General features: G+C 44.3%; 1 protein-coding gene across 5 annotated transcripts in view; it reads left to right on the top strand.

Moving 5' to 3' along the window:
* Nucleotides 1–26,870, top strand: part of RAPGEF4 (Rap guanine nucleotide exchange factor 4) — a 260,265-nt gene extending 233,395 nt beyond the window's left edge. For all 5 annotated transcript variants that reach the window (XM_070422742.1, XM_070422743.1, XM_070422745.1 and 2 more), the window contains 8 exons: nucleotides 2,128–2,253; nucleotides 2,672–2,850; nucleotides 5,710–5,800; nucleotides 9,508–9,558; nucleotides 10,342–10,429; nucleotides 10,838–10,902; nucleotides 21,430–21,484; nucleotides 25,261–26,870. In XM_070422742.1, coding sequence (XP_070278843.1) covers nucleotides 2,128–2,253; nucleotides 2,672–2,850; nucleotides 5,710–5,800; nucleotides 9,508–9,558; nucleotides 10,342–10,429; nucleotides 10,838–10,902; nucleotides 21,430–21,484; nucleotides 25,261–25,388 — 783 coding nt within the window. In that variant the 3' untranslated portion in view covers nucleotides 25,389–26,870. The remainder of the gene's footprint in view (nucleotides 1–2,127; nucleotides 2,254–2,671; nucleotides 2,851–5,709; nucleotides 5,801–9,507; nucleotides 9,559–10,341; nucleotides 10,430–10,837; nucleotides 10,903–21,429; nucleotides 21,485–25,260) is intronic.
* Nucleotides 26,871–27,077: the final 207 nt, after the last annotated feature.

Here is a 27,077-nt window from a genome sequence, read left to right as displayed (position 1 = left end):
AAGCCCTGGAGCCTCAAGGGCAAGAGACAGGGATGTGGGCCCCCTGAGGAGAGCAGACCCGTGGCATGGAGTGGGAGGGCAGCTCCACAGAGGAGCAGAGGGGCTGTGGTCACAGTTGCAACTGTGAGGGGAAGGGAGAAAATGCAGGGCCAGTCTGAGCCCGAGAGGCGTCCTTAGACCGAGCGAGCGTCTAAAAGCTTCCCCAGCTTTCCTACCTAACACCTACCTGCTGAAGCCACCCTCCTTACCTGCTTCCATAAGCTACTTCCCCGTCAGCTTCAGGCTGGCTCCCTAAGTTTCAGAACCTTGACATCATTGTCTGTCTTCCCTGCCCTCTGTCCCTGCACAGAGAAAATCAGGAAAAACAGTATTCACCTCTTACATCCAGGTGCACTGATCACCTGGTCCTGCACCTTTGCAGTGCTCCATGCATCTAGGAAGGGGACTGATGCGGGGGGGGGGGGGGGGGGGGGGGCGGAGAGGGAGGTGGGATAAGGGGCCTCCCCTGTGCCAGGCACTATGCTACGTGCTACACTTCAGTTATTCCCATCCAGTCCTCTCAACACGCCTGGGTACTAGGCACTGTGATCTCAACTTGCCAGAGCCGGCCACCAACATTCGGGAGGTTAGGGAATCAGTCCAAGTCTGTAGTCAGAGTGGGGTTTAGATTTAGAATCTGTTACGCTGTGAAGCTGGCACTAACCTGGCCTATCACAAAACCCCAACGCCTCATCCTGTACTCAGAGGCTTTCTAAAAGCTGGCCCTGAGCTCTGTGTTCCTGCCAAGCAAGGCTGATGGCAGCTTCCCCACCTCCGTGCCTCTCTGGCCATCTTTTAAGCTAAAGCAGACCATCCCGGATGCTCAGGGAAATCCTCGCTGTTCTTCCCCACCCAAAGTTTGTCTGCTTCGTCTTTCAAAGCCCGGCTTCTTTCTCCAAGAGCCTCTTCAGCCCATACTTCATTCCAAATGCCCACTAACTCTCCAAAAGCCCATTCACGTTCTCCCACCTGGTTATCTGTGTATCTGGGAGTCAGGTGTGTGTTGATGCCTCCCGTCTGCCCCGCATTCGTGCAAATGAATGCCAGCAGTTGACTCTTTATTGATGTGCAGGGCGGGTACTTGCTGGTCAGGGCGCACTCCTCTCTTAGATGCCAACTTTCAAATGCAGGGACCGCCCACATCCTAAATATGTCATTTCTTTAGTGCCCAGAATGCAGCTTATAGAGTGTAACAGTTAGGGGTGATGACAATAATGATGATGGTACAACTTGTACAGTGTTGTACTTCCCGTCTAAATTCTGAATATCTATATATGGCACACATGATATGAAGGAAATTCTTGTTCACTTCCTATGACTTGTATAACTTTGTACATATATCATAGAGGGCTAGGTATTAATATTTTATACATGTTCCCAATGTATATGAATCATTTATTTTACTAAGGGAAGGACTGTAAGTCACTTCTCATAAAGTAAAAGGAAATAAGTAAGTTGGATGGAAAGTTCTGACTGAGGGACTGCCAGAGAGTAGCGGAGTTTGGGTCTCTGAGACCTTGCCCAAGCCACCAGGCCCATGTGAGAACCGTCCTTTTCACAACATCTCCCGGCATCGCAGCACCCAGAGCCCCATCACCTGTAACCCAGGCGACGTGCTGTAAGAGATGGAACTGTGGCAGCTCAACCACAGTCACCAGCCCCGGCAGGGTAGGTAGTAACTAGCCCTGTGGCTAGACGGGCCGTGCCTGCTTGGAACAGCTTCCCTGGGAAATAGGAGGGGAAAGCCTGCAGGAACCTCTCACATTGTTACCAGAGAAAAGGCATTGTTTCCAGGGAGCTCCCAGGCCCAGGCAGGAGGGAGCCTCCCCTTCACGCTGCTCTGAATCTGACTTGTAATGTCCACGTGTTCCAGCCAGTGAAACTGGTCAGAGTGGCAATGATGACTAGAGAGAGGGTACCGGAGCGAGTGAGCATGGGGAGGGAAGGCCTCTTTGCCCTCTGGGTAAAAGCAGAGTTTCAAGATGTTCCCGAAAGCCTTACCCGAATCCTTTCCCCTCCTTAAAGCAGTCAGCAATAAGTGCGCGGCTGTTTTGAGATGCTGATATATTTTTGCATGATTATTCATAGACTCCCTTGCCAGAACAGGAAGGCCCAACTGTCGGAACAGTGGGAACTTTTGAACTGATGAGCTCGAAAGATTTAGCATACCAGATGACAATTTATGATTGGGAGCTCTTCAACTGCGTGCATGAGGTAAGCCGCTTGATTGAGAGCATTAGCAGGTACACAGCCATTCCCGCGGCCGCTGCTGGCATCGCTCAGCTGCCGATGCTAATGCGGGCTGCAATGTGGAAACCACATGATCGTTGTTTTAATACTCAGTTTATTAATAAAGCCTGCCATAAAGCCTTTGAGTGTTAAAGAAAAATCTGTATGATTTACAGTAAGCTCTGTGTCCCCGAGTACATGAAGCCAACAGCACCTCGTTGACCGTTAATATATTTCACAAGCCTCATGGAAGCCCTTCGGGTCCAGAGGACAGATGGAATCCTGGTCAGTGATTACGTCCACATTCGCTGACCAGGATTGATTTGTCTTGACAAAGAGAGAAGCCTCGCTGGTGTTTTGATTGAAAAGCAAAGAAGTGACATTGTTTTCCTTTCTCTTCTAGCTGGAGCTAATCTATCACACATTTGGAAGGCATAATTTTAAAAAGACCACAGCAAACTTGGATTTGTTTCTGAGGAGATTTAATGAAATTCAGTTTTGGGTTGTCACCGAGATTTGCCTTTGTTCCCAGCCCAGCAAGCGTGTTCAGCTCTTAAAAAAATTTATTAAAATAGCAGCCCAGTAAGTATCATTAGCGTGGGAAGAGAAAAGTATTGGGGCTACGTCTTCATGTTGTCTTCTCGGTCTACACCTTAAAAAGAAAAGCATGATATAGGGTCTCCTTGTGCACCAGGACCAACCACGGGGCTTAAGGATAATTGCCCTCTTGTAAAAGATGAATTGCATCCTGTTTTTGTCATATTTGACATCCTTATGTAAACATCTTACAGCATTGATGCCGGGGCCGAAATCGTGACCCCTTTTTGCTCTGAACTACTCAGACTTTGTGCCTCCTTCCGTGTCGGCAAAGTTCTGTTGTGGAAAGTTGGGTTTCAGGAGGCCCTTGAAGTCAGTGTCCAACATGACGCATTCTCACCAGTAGAGGGCAGTGGGCACACGCACTTCCAACTCGGCCTGAATAAAATCGGTAAAATGCCTAACGGCGAGCTAACCTGGTACATGAAAATCATCTCCATAAACATCAGAAAAAGCAAGCATCTTATAAATATTCTATTTAAGAGCAGTTCATGGGAAACAATTTATTTACTGCAGGGGCCAGTTAGATTTCTCCCTGACCTGAATTTAATCTTCTGCTATTTAGATAGGCCTGACAACCTCCTGTTTACGTCCATGTTTTTGGTATCACCACAGTGCTAAAAATAAAATGCTAAATGTGGCCTGTGGCTGGGAGACATCTTTCCTTTCTGAATGCAGGGAGCTGGGGGTGCAGGAAGGTGGGGTGCACAGTGATCCCAGCCAGGCAATTTTCTTGAGCCAAGCAGTTTAGATCCCATACAGAGGCTGATTTCCGGGGCTAAACAAAGAAGTCAGTGCTGCTTGACATTATATATGTATTGGCTTGCCAACTGCTTCCTTTTTTTTTTGCCAAAAATTTGAAGGTTCCCCAGGATATCCAAATCCCCTGGATTCAAATGCTGGTGTCTCTTAATTGGGAAAAGCTTCCCTTTTGAAGAAAGATGTGGTAAAAGGTTGCTTATGAATTTCTGGTTCAGAGTGTAGCCACTTTCCCTCGGAGCCTGAGTAGCCTTGTCGCAAAGGACAAATGCCTTCACGTGTTTGGGAGGAGGTGATTATGGAAACTGTGACAATGTATGCCTTCCCGGTGCAAGGAGCACATTCTTCCTTCCCTCAGCCTGGCAGCGCCAAGTGCGGCCAGGGGACGAGAGGCAGTCTGCACGCAAACGCGGGAGACCGGGAAGCCGTGGGGGCCCAGCCCCGTGATTTTACAGGGCGGCGCAGCAGAGCCTCTCGGAGCTCAGGACTTTTTTAAACCTATTTTTTGCCTTTCTTGTCTCTCCTCTTTCTGATTATGTAAATGAGTGGTGGATTGGACCTTCGGTTTTCATTGGTTTATCCTACTTAACCTTTATGAATCCGCGCTGTCCTACAGTGGCACTGTTTACACAGCCCTGAGGAGAAGATTGCACACGTTCATCAACCAAGAGCTGCAGGCTGAGGGCTAAGCCCAGTGGCATCGATATGGTGTCTGGTATTTTTTAGAGAACCCTCAAGATATCCTGTTGAAGCTCTTTGACCCGCCCAGAACTGTGGGAACTTGGGGGTCCAAATGCCATCATCCCCTTTTGCAGGTGAAAAGACTGAGGCATAGCGAAATGTCATGGCTTGCTTAGGGGGGTAGTCACTTGCGAACAGTGACCAGAGTAGTGACCAGAAGGGCAAGTCTGCATCCTGCCTGCTTTCTTTTAAGACCACATCGATAGGACAAAGGCAGTGTGCACAAGCACCTGGCCTGCTCCCTTTTGCACCGATGGGGTCAGATACACTGGAGCATCTCCAAAGTGTCTTCCCATTTCCACACAGACCACCCCTCCTTGCCATCTCTGCAAGAACAGGGGCAGCAAAGGCTACAAGTTAATTCACCTTTTACAAAACTGTTACCCAAGCAGGGCACCTCCTCTGGCAGCTGGAGAGAGAACAGGAAATCACAGTGCTGCAGCCACCATGACTTCCAGCTGCCCTGCAAACGCTTCTAAGCTATCAAAAAAGGCCAATGTACCTGCCATGATCCCTGTCGACTCAAGGAGTTTTAAAGCTGAGAAAAAAACACCTAAGCAATTGACCAAAAAAAAATAATAACCTATTTTCTCTGTGTTTTATTGATGTTAATGAAGCTGATCATTTTGAATCTATACTTATGCCACTATTAGCTTTTCTAAATATATATTTGGGAATAAGAATATTGTGGGGCAAGACTGAAGACACTTATTAGCATGGCAATATTTAGCCCAGCTACTTGGATTAATACCCCAACTCCATACCTGCTCCTTGAAAAGGGAAAGGAGAACTCATTTTGCAGTAAGTGCAAACCCTTCCCCCAAATCAATGTGGCTATCTGAGGTGCTTCCCTCGGGTCCCACGAGGCTTTCAGCAAGCTTTGGGGTCATAATAACCATCCCTAGGGCAGGTGTCTTTAAATTCCTTCTCAACACCTGGACTTAGCCCAGCCGGAATCGCTCAGTGGTTGAGCATCGACCTATGAACCACGACGTCACAGTTGGATTCCCAGTCAGGGCACATGCCCAGTATGGGGCGTGCCAGAGGCAGCCAATCAATGATTCTCTCTCTCTCCCTTCCTCTCTGAAATCAATAAAAGTATATTAAAAACAAAAACAAAACCTGGACTTAGCCCAAACCATCACCTTTCTAAAACTACAGTGAGAAACCATCAGCAGAGCGTGGTCACCCACATGGAACTTACACAGTGCATTCAGTCTATCATTGCCCGGTCTCATTAAGGAGTCTTGTCAAATATGAATGACTATCAGCAAATAAAACTCTAATGTTTTTATCTCACTCAAAAGTGGCGTTTTACTCAAGCCTGTGCCTCTTGTGTTTCAGCTGCAAGGAGTACAAAAATCTGAATTCCTTTTTTGCCATCGTCATGGGACTAAGTAATGTTGCTGTGAGCCGCTTGGCGCTGACGTGGGAGGTAAGCTTCAGCTGAGATCCAGCTGTGACTTTTGCCTGAAGAATAAAAACGCAGGCTCACCAGTGAGCTTTCTGTATAGAAATATCACGCACACTCGTGTAACAATGGGGAAGGTAGGACACTTTGAGGGAGGTGACCTGTCTCCCTTTTCCAGTAGCCGCAGAGTGTGGACTGAAAAAGGTATTGTCCTGAAGTGTGCGGAGGGGTTCTCAGCTTCTCGGTCTATATAATGTAAATGAGCCTAAGTCTAGTTCCCAGGTGTCGTGGGAATCAACAACAAAGGCCTTGCTCATCTATCCCATTGTTCTCTGGGATGTCTGGTTATTCCTTTTGCAATAAACCTTATCTATAATTAAGACAGAAGATCCTTTTTTCTTTCTTTCTCCCCCCCCCCCCCCCCCCCCCCCAAGTAGTCATTTTGCTTCTGGGAGAATTAGCCAGAAGGCCAACTGTTTGGCCCAGCCGAGTACCAACTGCCTGGCAGACCTGGCTGTGGAAGGAGGAACAGCAGTTGGCTAGTAGTCAGTTTGGGGCAAAACGTATGCAAGTGTGTTATGAACTTCTGTAGCAAATATGATGAGTGGTTTATTGATAGTTGATCATTTATGCTAGAGGACATCTTCATTTTTTTCATTAGCTAAGTCCTCAAAATGTGCCTCGGAGTGTGCATCACAAAGGTATCGTCCTTTCGTGTACGGAGGAGGTATGTAGTCCAAGAAAGACTAAGCTCCAAGAGAACATGCACACGAAAATAGACGCTTACTAAAAATAAAAAGTCTGTGCAAGTGGGACACAGAAAGTGGGCGAGAAGGAGATAGCAGAGACGGGGTTTGCATGGCTGCTCCGGGCAGCTGATGGCATCTCTAAATGTTTCCGTGAAAGCTTTCCTTCCCCGTGTCCCTTTTGACACTGTTTTCTTCAAGGGAAACATTGTTTAGAGGGCAGGTCCTCACACGTCCTTCTGTCTTGGTTTTCTCTTAAAATTCCAGGCAGATGCAGCACACAGCAGCTCATCCCCTGAATATAGGAATGAGGGCATTGGCGAGGCCCACGTGCCTCGCGGCTGTGTCCCCTTCCACCCAGAAGGACAGCCTTAGTGCTGCCAGGGGAGCTGAGTAACGAAGCCACTGCGCAGGCTCCCCTGTCCTGAGCCCAGGGGACTCTCCGGAGACCTAGGGGTTCCCCTCAGATTTCCCCAACCTGTTTCCAGCATCTGATCACCCCTGCCCCTCGAGTGCAAATGAGTTGGTTGGGATGATCAAAGAAGTATAAAGCCTCCTAGGGGTCCGGGAAGGCCCCGTGTAGGTCCTGCACGACAGCAGCCAGACATGAAGACTGTCGCATGTGGGAAACACTGTCCGAGTCCTCTTTCCTCCTAAAGAGGAAAATGGAGGCTCGTTGGGGGTGGGGGGATGCAGTCAGCAAAGGCAGAGAGCTGGCCAGTCCTCCTGTCTCACGGGGAACAGGAAAGCATTCCTCATTCTGTGAGCTTCTCTTCTCATCCTTGCATGTTGCTGAAAAGAGAAGATTAACCTTTCATTGTCTGCAAGCCTTTATTTTTTTTTAAGATGAATATAATTATATCACTCAGCAGAAAGACCTTTGATTTGGATTTATCTACCTGGACTTGCCAAGCACTCCCAAGGGCTTCCCTGCAACTGCAGTGAGAACCGGGATGGTGCAGGAGCAGTGTGGGCACTGGCGCCTGACCCCCAACCACATGAAACTGTCCATGAGCAGAACAGAAAATCAAGTTAAACCACATGGCAAAGGCTGATGTGAGATAAAGCGCATGGCAGTGATAATCTGGAACAGGTCCTTGGCCCCAGCAGTATTGACATTTGGGGCAGGATCATTCTCTGTGTGGGCCGTCCTGTGCATGGTAGGACACTTCCCACCATCCCTGGCCTCTGCCTACTGATTACCAGCAGCACTGGCCACCTCCCCCACACCCATGACAACAAAAAATGTCTGCAGACGTTATCCAGTATTCCCTGGTGTGTGCACAATTGCCCCGTTGAGCACCCCTGCTCTGGGGTGTAGGTAGATAATAGTATTAAGACTCACAACATTGTTTTATTACCATACGCCTTCCTGCCTTTGACACAAAAGCCAGCCAAGTAGAGAAAGAGAACTAGTGTGAGAGGTCTAAGCAAAACGAATTCACTCCTAATTTTTAAAATGGTCTGTGTTCGTGGAACGTTATCTCCTAGTATGAGGATCTGGATACTTCGTGTGGGATGAGATCCTGCGTCTCTTGATGCCCACCCAGCTTTCATCCCTTTGAACATCCCCTCTAGGCAAGGATATCAAGTGTCCCTGAAGCCTAAATTGAAAATAGGTGCCAGGAAAGTGAATTTGGCTTCCTAAAAACAAAATAATATTTTACAATGACTAAGTGGGACTATTTAAACTGACTCAGATATGAGGGGGAAAGAAGAAAGTTTTTCTGTGAATAGGTTGATGACATCACTGTGCAAAGCAGAGCTGAGCTGGGAATCTCTGAGGCCCAGGACGGTCAGTGCTCCCAGAGCCGCAGGATGGCAAGCGGGTCACGCTGCTCTCTCTTGGTGTGGCCCAGTCAGAAGGGAAAAGTTCAGCTTTCCTAAAAGCTGGGAACCTAAGCAGAGCCAGACCCATAGACTGAAGATGTTTCAGTATCGACCTACTGCGGTAGATACACAGGCACAGTCAGTGGTGTTGAATCATGTGCCCAAGGATAAGCATCAGAAATTACTAAATTGGTGGAGCTGTCCATTTGTGTGTGACAGCAGGGCTGAGAAATCCTGTGGGGGAAATGCTTGGGTAGGGAAGCGTGGTGCATACAAGAGAGGCCATAGGAAAGGAAGGAAGCAGGTGATGGAATTCCAGAGGCTGTGACCATAACCAGCTGTGTGACGTTGGGCATTTCATTTAAACTGTGGGACTTAATGTCTATAAAACACAGGTCTAATCTAGCCAAATAAATATTTATTGAGCACCCACTGTGTTCCTGACACTTTTTGGTACTAAGGATACAGCAGTAAACAAAACTGGTGAAAATCTCTATTCTCGTGTAGCTCACATCATAAGGGAGAAGGCTCAAAAAGGGGAGTTTCTCAAATTTTTAATCCTAATATTCTCTGGTCTAAATTCCTAATTGTGGGAATCAGAGAGTTCAATTCCAAAACATCTGTAATCTGGGAATGCAGTTCTCTTTATGAATAGTGCATTTCAGAAAACATTATAAAAGTATGAAGACCAAAGCATCCATAGTTATTTTTGGTTCAACTCTGTGGTCGGCAACCCGTGGCTCGCGAGCCACATGAGGCTCTTTGGCCCCTTGAATGTGGCTCTTCCACAAAATACCACGTACGGGCACGCACGCACGTACAGTGCGATTGAAACTTCGTGGCCCGTGTGCAGAAGTCGGTATTTTGTGGAAGAGCCACACTCAAGGGGCCAAAGAGCCGCATGTGGCTCGCGAGCCACAGTTTGCCAAGCCGCAGTTTGCCGACCACTGAACTAGGTTAAGACTTTTAAAAGATGAGTTCTCTGTATTCCAGAAGATTATCCTCAAGTGACGGGGCAGATTACGGTCTGGCCTGTCCTAGAGCTGTTTGATTAAGAGCCAAAAGAAATACATTTCCCCCAGAAATGGTAGCACGTGATGCACACCTAGATATCGAATCTGACGTGCTTGTGTGGCATTTTCATTTCATTAACAGAAACTGCCAAGCAAGTTCAAGAAGTTCTATGCGGAGTTTGAAAGTTTAATGGTAAGTGACAGTGGCTCCTTTATTCTGTTCCCTGTCTGCATTAATCCAATGTCTGATTAGCTGAATTGAAGTTCCCATTTCAGAAATTTTATCTGTCCTTGTATGACTTTAAGAAGTTTATGATCCCGTTTTAGTGCCGCTAAAACAAGCATGTCTGACTAATGAATGGCACCCTCAGGAACTAACTTAAAGAGGACTTATGTCCCACATAAGGTCAATTTGTGTAACTAAGAAAAGCAGTATAATAGGATCCCCTCCATCGAGCACAGGTTGGCTATGGGTTGGAAGTTGCATTTTTCTTGGCTTGCCAAAATTATTTCTCCTCACTGGCTGGGAGGTGTTAACAGGCGGAAAAGGAGCGAGTGGGACTTGGCAGGAGTGATGGGATGGTTTCGGAAAGGGCAAGTCGGGACTGGCTATGCAGGGCAGAGAGGAGGGCGATCCGAACTCAGGGAAGGAGCAGTGCTCTGGGAGAAGGGATGTTCCTGGTTGGGGTTTGTGTTACACATTTTATATTTGCGATCAAAGGAGTCCTTCCCCTCGGTCCCTATGGGCAGATCTCCCTCTCAAACATGAAAGGAAATAAAAAGCAAATTATTTTCCTGTCACGTAAAGTTGTTTTAAAACACAAATCAATTTGTTTAGCTAAGTCTTACCTTTCTTTTGTAGCTTCCCTTGATCCCAAGCTCCCTGATTGTGGGATGACAAGGCGGGGTGTGTGGGAGGTCAGGGGAGTGGCGCATGTGTCATTAATTGTTCATCAGCCTCTCTGTTTCCCTGAAGGATCCTTCAAGAAACCACAGGGCCTACCGGCTGACAGTCGCTAAACTGGAGCCTCCTCTCATCCCCTTCATGCCTTTGCTCATCAAAGGTAATTCTAAGAAAATGCACAGGCCACGCCAGCGATGAGTAGATGGGAGAGGAAATGAACAAGAGCCTCATCAGATTGATCTTTTGGGGAAGAGTGATGGCATCCTTCCACCTTCTGCATCTCCTCTCAGTCTTGATTTTGCTGAAAGGGTTGGGAAGATGATTGGAGGAGCAGGAATCCACAATTTGGAAGCCTTGATAGTAAAACAGAGGGTTAGTGGGGAAATTTTACTAACCGCAGGTAAAGTGCTTTAGAAAGTTAACCACCTAACATAAAAGGAACTATTGTCAGCTTTTTTCGACTGCAGTGTTATGCAAATCCTCCAGCATAATCTAATGGTGCTATTGTGGTTTCTTAGTGTGACATATTTCTGTTAGGGATCAGAATGTGACTTTTATTTCTTTGCAGATATGACATTTACTCATGAGGGAAACAAGACGTTCATTGACAATCTAGTCAACTTTGAAAAAATGGTACGTGCAGTATTATCACCTTAACCGCGGTGTTGTTGTTTCTTTCCAAATGAAATTTGCATTTGCACTAATAAAGGAAATCATTTTCATATATGCTGCCATGTTCAAAAGGGAGTTACACATAAAGGAGTTTCGAAATCCTTGGTTCAAATTGGCTGCTAGTTTACTCTGTCAGTCTCTTTTGTGAGGTTGAATAGTGTTTGTGCCGTGGCTCACAGCAGCGGCAGCTTTTACGCCGGTGCTTGGTCCTGGGCTGCCTGCTGCTAAAATGCAGAATGCTCCAGAGTGACTCCCGCAGCGTTGTTTTGCTGTAAGGTTTGTGGCACTTGCCTGCCCCAGGATGCCTTTGAAATGTTTACCTGCCGAACCTGACTTTAGTGCATGTAGGTAAAAGGCAACTCTATAGCCGATCTTTATTAGGGACTATTCATCTGAGTGTGTATTGTTTATTCCAATAAAGTTCACTGAAGTTCAGAGAGGGAGCTTGAAAATCTTCATATCCAAACCCAAAATTTATATAAAGAACACATGTGGAACTGGCACATAATCAGTCTTTTTCAATCTTACTCCCTCCCCCCACCCCCAAATAGACTGTGTTTGCTGGCATTAGTTACTTTGCAGTTTATTTTCTTATCATAAAGCAGGTCATGCCAAAACTTTTATTTAGCTGCATAGTGCCTATTAATGGAATGCTCCATTGTCTTCTGAATCCTTTGGCTGCAGCCTGGATAGACGAGGTGTTAGTGTTGCATCTGTGGGTGAACATCTGCCCGGGGCCATGGTTTGCAGTGATGAATGTGGTTCTTGCAGAAGCTAAGGGCTTGGAGTTTGGGACACATGAGATTCCATTCTCAGCCTCATCACTTTGCAGGTACCCCTTCTCTGCCTGTCAGTCTTCCCAGTGGAAAATGGAGATCGTGTCTACTCCATCTATCCCTGGAGAGTGTGGGTGGGACCAGAGTATATAAGTATTCCTGCAAGCAATAGAGTGCAATAGAAGTTTTACCAGAAAACGGTTCTTCTATTTGTTTCTTGAAACCCAGCTCACCTGAAGGCTCCAGGAGAATTTGAAACACCCTGCAGTCATCCTATAAGGCTCACACATTCGACTTTAGGAATGAGCTTATTGCAATGCCCAGTCTGAAAAAGAAGCACAGCATTTGCTGGGCACTAGGTTCCCATGTCTTAAGCTTCTTAAGAAATAGCACATGTGTTCACACTCTTCAAAGACACTCTATCCCAGAGGGCAAATATTTTCTCAGCAGTCGTCCCCTCACCCCTCGCTCCAAGGGCAGGGTATGGACATCTCTATTACTGTGTCAGTTTAATAATTCTTTGGTCAAAGTAAAAAACAAACAAACAAACAAAATTCTTTGCTTACTTATTGTATGGAGAATTAAACATATTTCCCCAAAGAAAACCTGTTTTCCAGAAATGAGAGATTTAGCAAATAGTTAAAGAACCTTCCGGGTGACTTATGCAGAAATGCAGACAGAGCAGTGGCTAAGCCAACCATTTGACTATAAAATATACATGTGCGCCCTGAGCGGTTTGGCTCAGTGAATAGAGTGTCGACCTGCGGACTCAAGGGTCCCAGGTTCAATTCCGGTCAAGGGCATGTACCTTGGTTGCAGGCACATTCCCAGTAGGGGGTGTGCAGAAGGCAGGTGATTGATGTTTCTCTCTCATCAATGTTTCTAACTCTCTATCCCTCTCCCTTCCTCTCTGTAAAAAAATCAATAATACACACACACACATACATACATACATAGGCATAGAAGTCGGGGTTTCCTAAAAGAGTTGATTGAACTTTTTAGAACTTTTGATCATTAAAGTTAACTAAACAGAACAAACAAGAACAGCAAAAATATCCACAAGGAGGATGAAGTTGTTTCATCTGGGTTTTTAGATGTACCCATAACCCGCAAAGGCAGGGTCAAGATTGCATTCAGTGGACATTAAGGGAGATCCCCTCCCCCATTTCTGCACTTCATGTTCGTAGCAGTGGATTCTTAGATGCCTAGCAGTGAGGAGAGAGGTCCTTTACCCTCTGCTCCAGGAAGAGTCCACTTTTTAAAAATATTTATTTTTATTGATTTCAGAGGAAGGGAGAGGAAAAGAGAGAGAAACATCAATGATGAGAGAAAATCATTGATCGGCTGCCCCCTGCACGTCCCCCACTGGGGATCGAACCCACAACCTGGGCATGTGCCCTGACCGGAAATTGATGCTCAACCACTGAGCCATGCCGGTCATGCAGGAAGAGTCCACTTTTGCTTAAAAGCTCTGAATGGCTACAATAGCAATTCAGCTGCAATAACAGAAACCTAAATTAACAATGGCTTAAGCCAGGTATGTGTATTTCTATCTCACATTAAAGTCCACGCCAGTATGGTAGCTCTACGCCAGGAGGCAGCCACAGTTCCAGAATTCTCTCTTCATTTCACCTTCCACATGGTCCAAGGGGGCGACCGCCAGGACCCCATTCCAGTGAGGGAAGAGGAAATGGAAAAGGCAGAAACATGCTTCTTCCCCGCAAGGCTAAGACCTGGAGTTGTACTCGCCACTCGGCTCACACTTTACTGGTCAGAAATTTAGTCCCATGAAAGCGAAGGTAGGATATGTAGCCCTTATTTGGGGTATCCATGTGCCCCACTAAACATCAGGGGGTTTTATTACTATGAGAGAGATGGGGAGGAAGGATACAGAAAGAGTACTGTGTGTTCTCCTGCAACTATAACGTTGATTTCATTTGATAAATCATGACTGCTTACTTTTACAGTTGCCCTTCCATGGGTTAGTTGTTACTGGAAAATGATAGAATTTGAAAAGGTTTGATTATGGTTTTTAAACCTGGCTTTGACCAGCCTGGCACTTGTTGTATTTTATTTTTGTATTGTGGGAGAAGGGAATAATTAAAACTGTCCAACTCCTTCTCTCCATAGCCCCGCCACCCCCACAACCCCCATGCCACACTCACCGCTACGTACAACTCCCACTAGTGGCGCTGTTATTCCTGTGTGTCTTAGGGAAGGATACAGCTCCCTGTTCAGGTTGGTGAGCATGCTGCTTCCCAGTCAGTCACCAGCAAGGCCAAGGTCCTGCGCAGAGCTGGCAGCCTTTGTGGGGCTGGTCGGCTAAATCCCCAAAAGGAGCCCCTGCCAGGGGTTGAAGTCACCAGGGGAGCCAGGAACACAGATGCCTTCTCATGGTGGCAGCATGGCAGGCGCAGCAAACTGCCGTGCCAACCCTAAGTATTTTTATTTTGAACCTCTTCACCCTTGAGGTATGAAGTGAGGATTAGAGAATTTGTTGCATATTGGTTTTCAGGATTTATGAGTATGAACAAAAGAGAATTCACACTCTGATCCTTATGCAAAAATAAAAATAAAAAAAGGCAGACATTCTTTCATTCGGGGGGAACATAAAGGAGTATTCAAAAAAATGTTTGAATAAAGCCCTTTGTAGCTTTCTGTGGCATGCATGAATATTTATAGCATTTAGGAGGTAGACGAGCAATGGATTAGAGGATAATGTGCTGGCCGGCTGCCACTATCCCAGGCTCCATAAAGCATGCTGATAGCCACAGTTGCTACTGTATTAGGAGGTTGGTTCTATTTCAGACGTACCCATATTTAGGTGTATTTATTTATGAGTGTTATTTTAAGGTAGTCATTTAATTTGGAATGAGAGGCATAGGGCAAACTTCTGTACTTCTGGAAACATTAACAGAAGCTAATTCATGAAGGAAGAGAAATGTTTTGAATCCTTTTATTTTTGTATTGTGGGAGAAGGGAAAATTACCCCTTCCCGTCTTGATGCTTATGGCTGGTGGAATAATTAAAATGAAATAAGGCAGATTAACAAGAGAAAATCGAATTTAATATATACATATGGGGAATTCGTATAAGCATGAAGAATTCCAAAGACAGTAAAGCAAAATGAGGTATATATCATCCTGGACTAAGGAGAGGGAGGTAAGGATCTGGGATTTCAAAGGGAAATAAGCAATTCACAGGGAGGTGACAAGAGTTCATGTCTAGTAAACACATGTTTGCTGGGACATCTAGAGACAGTGGGACAGAGAGGACTTTGATCAAATGGACCTTGTGAGGTTCCTCCCTGTATATCTCGCCTCGTTCAGATTCAACTGTACAGTTGATGCTTGAACAACATGGGTTTGATCTGCGCTGATCCACTTATATGTGGATGTTTTGTCAATAAACATGCAGTCTGCCCTTCATATCCCCAGGTTTCCACCAACGGATTCAACAAACCATGGGTTAAGAAAGTATTTTTGATCCCCAGTTGGGAATCTGTGGATGTAGAGGGTCAACGGTATACATTGTCCTACATCATTTTATATAAGGGACTTGAGCATCCTCGGATTTTGGTATCAGTGAGGGTCCTGGGTTTCGGGCTTTATTCCCAGTAGGGGGGTGCAGGAGGCAGCCTCTGGATGATTCTCATCATTGATGTTTCTCTCTATATATCCCTCTTACTTCCTCTCTCTCTAAAGACCAGTGAAAACATATTTTTTTTAAATAACCAGCTTAAAATAATTAATATCCTAAAGAATCATATTTTTGGGTGGCAAACTCTGTTCTTCTTCATGCCATTATGTAATTAGCAGCAATATGTTTTCTACCACCAATAATGCTATTACAGGTTCATGGAGAGAGCACTGGGCTAATATCTGAAAGAATCTCCAAGTATAAATGTAGATGTTCAAATCCACCTAATTCCCAGACCTTCCCCGCACACTAGAAATCTATACGAGGACTTTGAAAGTTTACTTCTTCCTATAGAATTTGCAGATGGCTAAGTGCAGATTTTCCAAGGGGCATGTTTCACAGCAATCAATATGTGTACAGTGTCCAGGCAAAGGATTTTGCTAGGAAGCATAAGAAATCCCAAAAGTAATCCTCAATCTCTAGGAGATCATATGCAGTTGAAATGATAAAACATAAACACATGAAATGTTAAAAATCACCAAAAAGTATAAAAACTAGTTCACAATAATAATGAAAGATGTCAAAATGCAAAGAAATGTAACTTTATGCAGCCGTATCAGAAGAAAATAAAACCATATTAAATACAACAACATAATGTAATCAAATCCAGATTGTTCTTCTGAGCATCCATCCAGCCTCATCTCACACTTCATCTTGACCGTGCTCAGTCCAAGTTGGCACAACCAGCCTTCTTAACTTTCCTACCCCAGGACCTTTGCACTAGCTGTTAACCTTTGTCTGAAATTGCCTTCCCTTGGTCTTCACCTGTCTGGCTCCTTCTCATCATTCCGGTCTCAGCTCATGTGTCCCCTCCTCTGAGGGGTCTTCCCTGACGACCCTTCAGGTATTCCTCTATCCTCCACACCTTGTCTTCATAACTTGTTTCACAATCTGAGATTATCTTTACTTACCTCTTCATTATTTGTCTCCCCACTAGAATGTGAATGACCTAGACCAGGTATCTTATCTGCTTTGTTCACTAATATTCCTCAGCACCCAAAAAGGTGTTTTCACATCATAAGTATGCAAAAAGTATTTGTTGAGTAAAAGAATAACCCAATCATATTCCAGTGTTGGACTTAGTGATATAGGACCATACACTAAAACTTTTTTAAAGGATTTATGTAACAAAGATTTAATCCTAAATTCTCTTCTATTTTATTAGGAAATTTGAGCAGAATGCACCAAGCATTTTTGCATTACTGATACTTTAGGCAAGAGGATTCCCTTAGCCATCTGTTCCTAAATGGATGTTATTCTGTGTGCCCTCTTCCCTGTGGTGCTAGGATGTCTGTCCTTCAGTGTCCTTCTCTGAGTGCAGACATGCACAGCCCTCCGCATGTGCCTGCACGGCCATGATCCATGGCCATCATATGTACAATATGCCCTCATGCAAGTTACACATGTGTATCTGTATGTCACACACCTCTTGGACATTAAAGACCCAGAGCTAGGGGACAGGGCGCAGGGCTCTTCGTCATTGATGCATGTGGTGAAGGCTGGCTCAGCACAGGGCCTTATTATCTTTTATTTCTGGTCCTTATAGTGCACTTAATTCTATTGAGTGGCTATCATGGGCACAATCTTTGTAGCTGAGAGACTATATATTTTTAGATCTTGGTGGGGGGAAAAATTATTGTCCCCAATATATGAGGGTCCGAGTAAAATAATCAGATAGTGTAAATGTAGAATCATTGACTGAGATTCTATTTTTGAAGGGCATATAGACCGGGGCACATCAGTAGGGGCGGAAATAAGAAAAGAGGGCAGGAGTTAAGAACAAGGATGGCAAAGAACTCAAGGGGCAGAAGGAAGGACAAACTGTGGAGGGCAGGCATTTAGAGAGGTCTGACGTCTGGAGCAGCTCCCTGAGGGACGGAGGGAGGCTGTGCTGGCGGCTGTCTGTGAGTGGGAGGTAGGGAGAGTCACCGTGCAGGTGGCATTGCTTGGAGGGCCTACCAGTCTGAACTTGAAAAGACTGTGGACTATTTTCTTGGGGAGAATCCTTCAGGGAAGTGTGATGAGCAGACCCTAAGGTGGTGATTCTGACCGGGAGGGGGTATATCAGAATCGGTTCAGGTGTGGAGAGACGGTTCACGCGGTCCCCCTGCACTGACTCAGAGCGTTTCCTACGGAGCCTGCCTCTTCTCCTCGCATTTAGCCCTGAATTACAAATCGCTGTTCTAATAAGCCAGGCGCTACTGGGAGTGCGTCAGAAACCTCGGGTTTGCTGAGGTAGGAAAGCCAGACGAGAAGGCCTGCCGTGGAGTAGGCAGGTACTTTCCCACTGGCCCTGCAGGAAAGTTGCCTGGCTGCTCCAGGCAGGCCAGCCTGCCCCGGCAGGACCGGTAAGCCAGGGTCTAATTTTTGGCTCCATCCCTGCTGTGTCAGTTGGATAATGAAGCCTCGGTCTCCTCAACCTCAGTTTCTGCCAAGCTGAACTGAGAGCACCAGTGAATTGCTCGGGGGCTTCAGTCTGCAGAAGGATAGAAAGACTAGCTAGATGGCTTTCAGGGGAGATCAATGCAAGATCCTTTACTTTGGCCCGGGATGCAAACTGCACATCTCCAGAGAAGCTGAGTCCAAACAGCAGCTCAATGCCATAGGAGGAGAGATTTAATTCACCGTTAGTTCAACCATGTCAGCAATGAGACTTCTTAAAAATTGTGGACTTCGATGTGTAGCTTCGTCTAGAGCAGGGGTGAGGAACCTTTTTTCTGGCAAGCGGCATTTGGGTATTTATAATATCATTTGAGGGTCACACAAAAATTATCAACTTAAAAATCAGCCTGCTATGTTTGGTCAAACATTTAATTAACTCACCCCGAATGCCTTGGCAGGGCCAGACCAGATGATATCGAGGGCCTTCTATGGCCCGTGGGCGGGACGTTCCCCACCCCGGTCTAGATCAAGGAAGGAAATAACTCTTCTGCACTCTGTGATCTGCTTAGCCTGAGGAGACCCACTGGCACTGTCCAGGAGAGACCGGAAACTTTCTTATGAAAAGTCATGGGAGAAATTGAGCCTACTTAGTCTGACCAGAAAAGATGTGAGGGTGGGGAGACGGCGGTGATAGCTGCCTTCAAGTATTTGAACAAGTATCCCGTTCAAAAGGAGCTAAACCTGTTGTTTGTTGTGGCTTCGGAGCTCAGAACTAGGATCAATGGGTGGAAAGCAAAGGGAGAAAATCTTTGACTCAATAAAGAAATTTCTAATAGGAAAGTGTAAGACGTAAAAGGGACTTTCCTCAGAGGGCAATGAGTTCCTCGTTGCTGGTTGCATTTAAACAGTGGGAAGCCCCTAGTAGTGGGCAAGTTATAAACCTCGTTGCAAAACCAGATTTAGATTTCCCAATGAAACTGAAGTTACCTTTGAGTGCAATTATAAAGGATGTGTCAAAATTAAAACCATTGTTAAAATTAATCAAAGATTTAGAAAGGTAGAATGAACTCCAGAGCTGGAAATTACTGATTTAAACAATTGTTCTCACATTTTAAACTACATAATAAGCTAAAAATTACGAAGCTTCAGAGTATGGCTATAAAGAGTCGTCTCAAACTAAAGTCAGAATGAAATGTTTTAGCTTTCAAAACGAAAAAGCAGAACAATTACTCCCTACCGAATGGTATAGGAAGAGGTTTCTGACCCCAGCTAATTGTTTTATTTTTCCTCAGAGGGGCACACGGGCGGCATCTCCCGGGGTTTTCAGTAATTACACTCCATTCACTATCTGAAGAATTACAATAATTCTACATGGGATATACTGGTGCCCTTCAGATGCAAAGTCTTTAGAGAAGCGAAAAAACAACTTAAAGTAAATTAGCAGGAAAATTATCCTAGTTACTGTTTATTTCAGGGCTCCATATATCAGAGGCTAATTATACATTGTATGCTACAGTTTCTTGGAGGTATCTGTCATGTATTTCTCATGCTGATCAACAGACGTGCTGGTTTTTAGGCTCCTTTAGAAAAGTGATGTCTGAACTTTTCCGATCGCCTCTTTATTCAACGCAGATACATGTCACTGAATGCTTGCCAGTCCTTGAAGCTGGAGTGTTCAGTGAAGTATAATGATTGTTCACATATGTATTTCTAAAGCTTTGACTCTGCCCTAACCAGTTTTGCTCAGTGGGTAGAACATCGGCCCGTGGACTGAAGGGTCCAGGGTTTGATTCCAGTCAAGGGCATGTACCTTGGTTGCAGGATCCCCAGCCCTGATCGGGGTGCGTGCAAGAGGCAGCCAATTGATGTGTCTCTCTCATAGATGTTTCTCTCTATCTCTCCCTCTCCCTTCCACTCTCTCTAAAAATCACTGAAAAAAATATCCTCAGGTGAGGATTAACAAAAATAAAATAAAATAAAACTTTGACTCTTCTAGGAGTTTTTGTTCTGCCAAATAAGTTGCTGTTTTTTTTAAAAAAAAAACAACACTACATAAGCTTCCTCAAAGTCACTTTCTATACTTTGGCAAGCCAAGGGTACAGAGACAAAACAGCAAGGGATGGCATTATACAGCCACTCGGGGATTAGAAAGTTTCATTTCTGGGCTGGAGCCTTATCTTTACCCATTTTCTGCTAGTGTTAGAGCACACCCGCCATCTCTGCAGGACCCCCTTTGGAATCTGAGCAGCAAAGATGTTCTGAGACAGCACACAGAGACTGGGAGTCCCAGGTGCTATGACAATACCATGAGCAAGCAACACATGTATATCCGGGCTCAGAGATGGTGCTTAGGTCTCACTGATGTTTTCCCTCATGTTTCTGTCCCTGCATTCCTTCCTCCCCCTCAACCCCCGTTCCTTTCTTCTCTTGTTTTTAACTAAGTTTAGTAAAGTACAAGATTTCCTACTGTCTTTTTTTTTAAATATATTTTTATTCATTTCAGAGAGCAAGGGAGAGGGAGAGAGAGCTAGAAACATCAATGATGAGAGAGAATCAATGATGGGCTGCCTCCTGCACACCCCACACTGGGAATTGAGCCTGCAACTGGGGCATATGCCCTAATCAGGAATTGAACCATGACCTCCTAGTTCATCGGTTGGTGCTCAACCACTGAGCCATGCCGGCTGGGCCCTAATAAGTCTTTATGGCAACAAAATTTTACGAAGAAATTAAGGTTACTTAATGACAAGATTAACATAGGTTAAATATATTATGATCCATCCATATGATTGAATACCTGCTTATTTTAAAAATGTTTAAAATGCAATCAGTATCGAAAATAGTCACAGTGCCATGTGAAAAAATTCAAATTAAAAATACATATGACTTCAATTTTTTAAAAAAAATATGCTGTTGTATATGTAGTTTTAAAGTATTAGAAACAAATATACCAAAATATTAATGAAGTTCCTCTGTGATGTGATCTTCTGAGTGGTTTTTACTTTGCTCTTAACATTTTCTGTATTTTTTTATTTTTTAAATGTGCATATGTTAGTGTTATAGTCAGAAAGGAAGGAGGGAGGGAGATTAACATTAAAACACACACTTTTGCTGGAAATTAGAAAGGTCAGTAACACATAGGGTATAGAAAACTGTACCGGTAGAACATTCTGACTATGACTGCTCAGTCAGTATGATCTAATGCCGCATTACTGAGTCCTCTTTACTCTGAGGAGCTTGACAGGCTACACCTTCTCCACATCTAGGATAGTTACAAATTCTCCCACAAATTCAGAGTGACCACCCGAAGGTGAGAGTGAGTCCTCAGGAGTAAGAGTCTCGGGAACCACAGATTGCTTTTTGTGTCCTGAGGAACAGCCAAGCGATCGAGTGGAATTACACCACTGGTGTCCCTCACTTGAAAAATGCCTTGTATGCATGAGTGTAGGTGCCTCTTTCAAGTACTTACACAGGTTCTACATCAGCCAGTTGCCACCAGACGGTCAGGATCTCAGAACAGGCTGTTTCTCATGGGCCCAGGTATTGCTGAAATAAATAATGGTTTGTTTTCCTTTCTGGATTAGACACTAAGCTTACTTGCATTTCAGTCTTTTTTCTTTTTTCTTTTTAGCGCATGATTGCAAATACTGCCCGGACAGTGAGATACTGCAGAAGCCAACCTTTCAGTAAGTCCAATGTTGCGACATGGATCGATGGTGGTTGAGTCCTTTTTTCGTGAGCCTACGGAGACATCCGAGAAAAGTCTGGACAATATTTGATTGTCAGAGACACTTTGGAGCATGAAATCCATGAGATAGGAGCCTGAGTTTAAGGATTTTCTAGTTCTTAAACCAGAAAATAACCATAGGGATATTATTTTATGAATGAACTTAAAGAGAATTAACTTGCTCTTTCCAGTGTGGCTAGAGACAACTAAGGCATGATTGCCAGTGAATCCTGCCTCAGACCAACTCTCTTCATGACTCCTCCCTGCTTGATGGCGAGACACTCCCATCAAGTCCTGATGACTCAGTTCCGTCGTTTCTAAGCTGGGAGAGATAATGTTTATTATTTCTTGCGGTGTTGCAAGAATGCATTCGTGCGGATAGCACATTCGTAAAAGGTTCCATTGCAGGAATTCATGTTCTATTTCTAGCATTCCCAGGGGAACGTAGGGCGCTCTTCTTAGGTCTGAAGATGTAGCACAATACCTAGTATAACACAATGCTTTCCTATAAAGCTATTAGTAATAACAAATAGCCGTTTGAAACTGGAGTTAAGTTGCATCACAGCACAGGCTCAGCATGCCAGACCAGTGCTACTGTTTCCTCTGGGCTGGGACTTGGGGTGCGGGGTGGGGCTTTGGCTCCCTCGAAGTGGGCTGGGAGCGAGAAGGTGGCCCCTGTCAAGGTTTTGCTAGCTTCATCTATGAGTCACTTGAAGTCACTTGGCTCATTAAGTCAACATGATAGCTTGACATAAACTGAGGCTACCAGTACCTTATGGCTAAGAGATGAAAAAGTCCTTGTTTTATTCCTCAGCGCTATCTTTGCTCTTAGCACAAGACTGGCCAAAGCAAGGGTTTGCTAACGTGGGATGCCAGAATTGCTAAATTTTTCAATGTACAGCAGAAATAATCTAGGAAAAATCATCTCGACTTGGAGAGCAAGTAGGCCTTTAAAAAATTGATTCAAATGGTTGTGCCTTCTCGTCCTTCCTAAGTGAGAATAGTCTTGCACATCAGCCACTCCTATGTGGATTCTGCGAGTTAGTGTCTCACAGCTCTTCATCTAGTAACTTGCTCTATGTATAAAGACATGGTCATAAAGCAGTTATACAAGTGAATATGAGGATATATATAAGTGATGCCAGCCTACAACAAGGGTTTATAATCTAGAATCTGTGGCCCTTCTGGGGTCCAGGAAATTCCTGAAATTGTAAATATTCATAAAATTTTGTGTGGCTGAGAAGGTTCATAGCCTTGAGAAAGTTCTCAATGAGGTCTAAGAACCAAAGAAACATGATAAAATATGTTTTGTTCCACAAGCCTCTTAGGAAGTAAATCCCCATCTGCCTACATTTTTTCCTAGAGCTCTGGGGGAAATATATATATATATATATCTCCAGTGCATTTGTTAAAGTTATCAGTAACTGATGGTAAACAACAGCTGCTCAGCTCTGAAGTCAACAATCTATAGATAAAGTATAGGAATAGATTCATAAACATCATGGGAATATGTACAATGTAATTACAGTATATTGTACATGTGGAGTACACTGCCAATGAGAAGCGAGAAAACGAAACACTGTGGTATTATTTATATGTGATAATTATACTGATGAGTTTCTTCTTAGAGTGAGTGGGGGCCTTTGTATCTTCTCTCTGCTTTTCTGTTCGGACCTGCAGCACTCCCCTGCACCCCTCAGGCAGATGGCCTTCTAACTGTCTTTGGGAGTGGCATGAGCATCTGAGAAGAGTACATGAACTGCAGAAGGCGGGCACTGTGGCAGAGAGTACACTAGTCTGAAGTCCAGACTCTGACTTGGCCACTTCTGGTGTCCCACTACTAGATAGGAGCCCCACACCAGTGATCTATGGGGCAGAGGTGGCCCAAGGACCACAGCAGAATTGTTGGGTCTAAACCAAGCATTTTTTAACCTTTTATTTTAAAACTAGAGGCCCGGTGCATGAAATTCATGCACAGAAGGGGGGGGCGGGGGAAGTCCCTCAGCCCAGCCTGAACCCTCTCACAGTCCGGGACCCCTTGGGGGCTGTCTGACTGCCAGCTTAGGCCCGATCCCCGGCAGTCAGACATCCCTCTCACAGTCCAGGGCTCTCGCAGTCTAGGACCCCTTGCTTCTTACCGCCTGCTTGCAGCCGAGGAGGGAGAGGCTCTGGCCACTGCAGCTGCGCTTGCCAGCCATGATCCCGGCTTCTGGTGGAGCGGCGTTCCCCCTGTGGGAGAGCACTGAGCACCAGGGGGCAGCTCCTGTGTTGAGTGTCTGCCCTGTGGTGGTCAGTGCACATCATAGTGATGAGTCGTTCTGCCAGTCATTCCACCATTCGGTTGATTTGCATATTAGGGTTTTATTTTATGGGATAATGTCACAGTTTAATAAGTGAGAGAATTCCCAGGGAAGACGTTCAGATTTCTCATGTCTCTAGAAAAATAGGAAGATCTGGCAACTCAGGGTGCAGATGCAGAAGATGGGTCTGGAGGGGCCTGTGTCTCTAGTTCACCACTGTCCAAGTCAGCCTTCCTCACTCATGTCTATGCCCTGCATAGAGTGGGAAGCATTTGATCCTTCTTTCAGCTGGGTTTAGGGAAACCAGTCAGTCACATAGCTCTGTTGCTCACATATTTGGGGAAGTGAATAAGAAGAGAATAGTAACTGAGATTTCAGAAGTTGCATCAGAGGATCAAAGGTCTAGCAGAAGGCATGACTTCACCCCATGAGTTGTTTTTTCTGGATATGAAGAACTCTAAGAACAGAAAACCTGTGTAGTTATGTTGTATACTAGAGGCCCAGTGCACGAAAATTAGTATTCTCAGGAGGTCCCAGCCTCTGCCCTCTCGCAGTCCGGAACCCCTCGGGGGATGTCCACCTGCTGCTTTAGGCCCGCTCCCTAGGGGATTGGGCCTAAGCTGGCAGTCAGACATCCCTCTGGCAGCCCGGGAGCCCTCAGGGGATGTCTGACGGCTTAGGCCTGCGCCCCATGGGGAGCGGGCCTAAGCCACAGTCAGACATTCTTACCACTGCCAAGAAGGTGGGAGAGGCTCCTGCCACTGCCACTGCGCTCGCAGCCATCAGCACAGATTGTGGCTGAGCGGAGTTCCCCCTGTGGGAGCCCACTGACCACCAGGGGGCAGCTCCTGCATTGATCATCTGCCCCCTGGTGGTCAGTGCGTGTCATAGCAACCGATTGTTCCCTGTCGTTCAGCCATTAGGGTCAATTTGTATATTACCCTTTTATTGTATAGGATTGTATGTAAGTAACAAAGAGAACTGGTGATAGTAATCTCACTTGGCTTGCTTCAGATCAGCCCGAGTTTTAAGTGCTTTTGTTAGAAGCTAATGAAAACTGTCTTTTGTCATTAGTCAGCATCTGATTCAGAGGGGCCAGAGATCAGAGTCTGAAACAAAGGCAAGATGGTTTGGGGAAACAATTTTAATGAATAACCAGGGACTCTCAGGTGCTGCTTTCACTTATTTTTTAGTGCCTTTTTTTTTTTTTACAACATGAGATGCAAAGGAAAATGATCAAAATATGTGATTCCAGGGAAGAAAAGGGTGAGAGGGAGGAGATGGACCATCCAAGTGGAAACATTTCAATGAATATGGCATTGTTGAAAGGTCTTGATGGAGCCCAGCAATGTAAGATGAATGTAATAAGTAGCTGGAGAAAATAAAGTGTATCTTACATGCATACGTTGTGCAATTTCAATTCTCTTTCCAACAGATCTTGACGCAGCTCAAGCTAATAAGAACCATCAGGATGTCCGGAGTTATGTACGGCAATTAAATGTGATTGACAACCAGAGAACTTTATCACAGATGTCACACCGGTTAGAGCCTCGTCGACCATAGACATTTAAAGTGCCCAGAACAATGGTTTGCCTCCAGTCCACAGTCTTTCAAAAATGGCATTTATGCTACTACTGACTGTATTGTCACTAGAGAATGCTACAAAGCAAGCAAAAACACATCCTGAGACCTCTCAGGGCTGCATTCAGCTTACCAGCGTCATGACAAGAGAAGAAGTTATTTGCATCAAGCTTGCACTCTCTAGCATAGGGATCCCCAGTTTGTAGTCACCCGATCTCATTTCCAATCATGCCATCTTTTTTGCTGAAGCATAGAATAAGACCTACATGAAGAGTTTGGTAGAAATACTACTGTCAAGAGAAATATCAAGTCTGACATTTTTTCTAAGAATGTTTGCAGGGTGAGATGTGCTACAAATGAGGTTTATTTGGATACATCAGTGGTCGTATAGTTTCATATTTTTTAACTCAACTTCTTGATTTGGAGCATGAGGATTTTGGAAGGTGTTGAGCAATTAATATAAATCCAAATTATAGTTTGTATTCTGCCATCTTCATAGTCTTATCTCTGAAGGAATTGAACCTGACCACATTCCTATAAAACATTATGACTCTATATAATTTAGGGAGGACCAGTCTGTAATTTCTGAATGATATAGAATAATATTTATGTTTACAATGTAACTTTTTTAAACTTTCAAATCAAGATTACATACATAAAAATTCCACTAAGAAACTCCAAGGTTCTTAAAATTTCCAGTGTTTAGATTTGAAAAAATAATAATACCATTTCAGAAGAGCACAATATGCACAAAAAAATTTTCAAAATTAAAATATTTTCCTGGGCATTAAAAAAATCTTTACTATTGGCTAATTATTGTTACTGATAAAAATACATATTTTCTGGATTTAAATGTTATTACAAATACCTTAATTTTCAGCAATTGTTTTGCACTTTCAAATAGATTGTATATAGTTCATTCAATTGATGGTATAGAGTTATTTATTTGCTACATGATAGATATTGTGCCAAATAATTACTTTTTATTTATTTTATTTAGTATGTAATTTTGGGTACATTTCTTCCTGTTTTCACAATTAAGCTACATTTTATGTGTAGGAATTGTATGTATGTATATCTTCTGTAAATAACAGCTAGTGGCTTCATTAAATACAATTGTTGACAAGAAATGGTTCTGTTCTCAATTCCTATAATATGGGAGGGGTAATTATTTGGTATAGTGGGGTCCTGAATTTTAAAATTCAAATAAAATTCACATACTATAAAAGTCACTCTTTTAATGGGTACAATTCAGTGGTGTTTGGTATATTCACAGGATTGTTCAACCATCATCCCATTATAACTCCAAAACATTCTCTTTATTCCTAAAAGAAACACATACCCATTAGTGGTCACTCCTTATTCTCCTCTCTTCCCAGTCTCTGGAAACCACTAATTTGCTTTTTGTCTATATGGATTTACCTATTTTGGACATTTTTTTAAATAAATGGAATCATATGTGTAGCGTTTTGTGTCTGATTTCTTTTACTAAGCATAACGTTTTCAAGTTCACACATGTTATTGCATGTATAATTACTTCATTATTTTTTATGGCTGAACAATACTCCATTGTATTGATATACCACATGCTATTTGTCCATTAGTTAGTGGACACTTGGGCTGTTTCCACTTTGGGGCTATTAGGAATACTGCTGGTATGAAGGGGCACTG

This window comes from Myotis yumanensis, unplaced genomic scaffold (genome assembly GCF_028538775.1).
Source record: "Myotis yumanensis isolate MYYU_CA2020_CCGP unplaced genomic scaffold, mMyoYum1.0.hap1 SCAF_8, whole genome shotgun sequence".
NCBI classification, from domain to species: Eukaryota; Metazoa; Chordata; class Mammalia; order Chiroptera; family Vespertilionidae; genus Myotis; species Myotis yumanensis.
The sequence above is the reverse complement of the archived record's forward strand: the minus strand, read 5'-3'. Positions and strand labels throughout refer to the sequence as shown.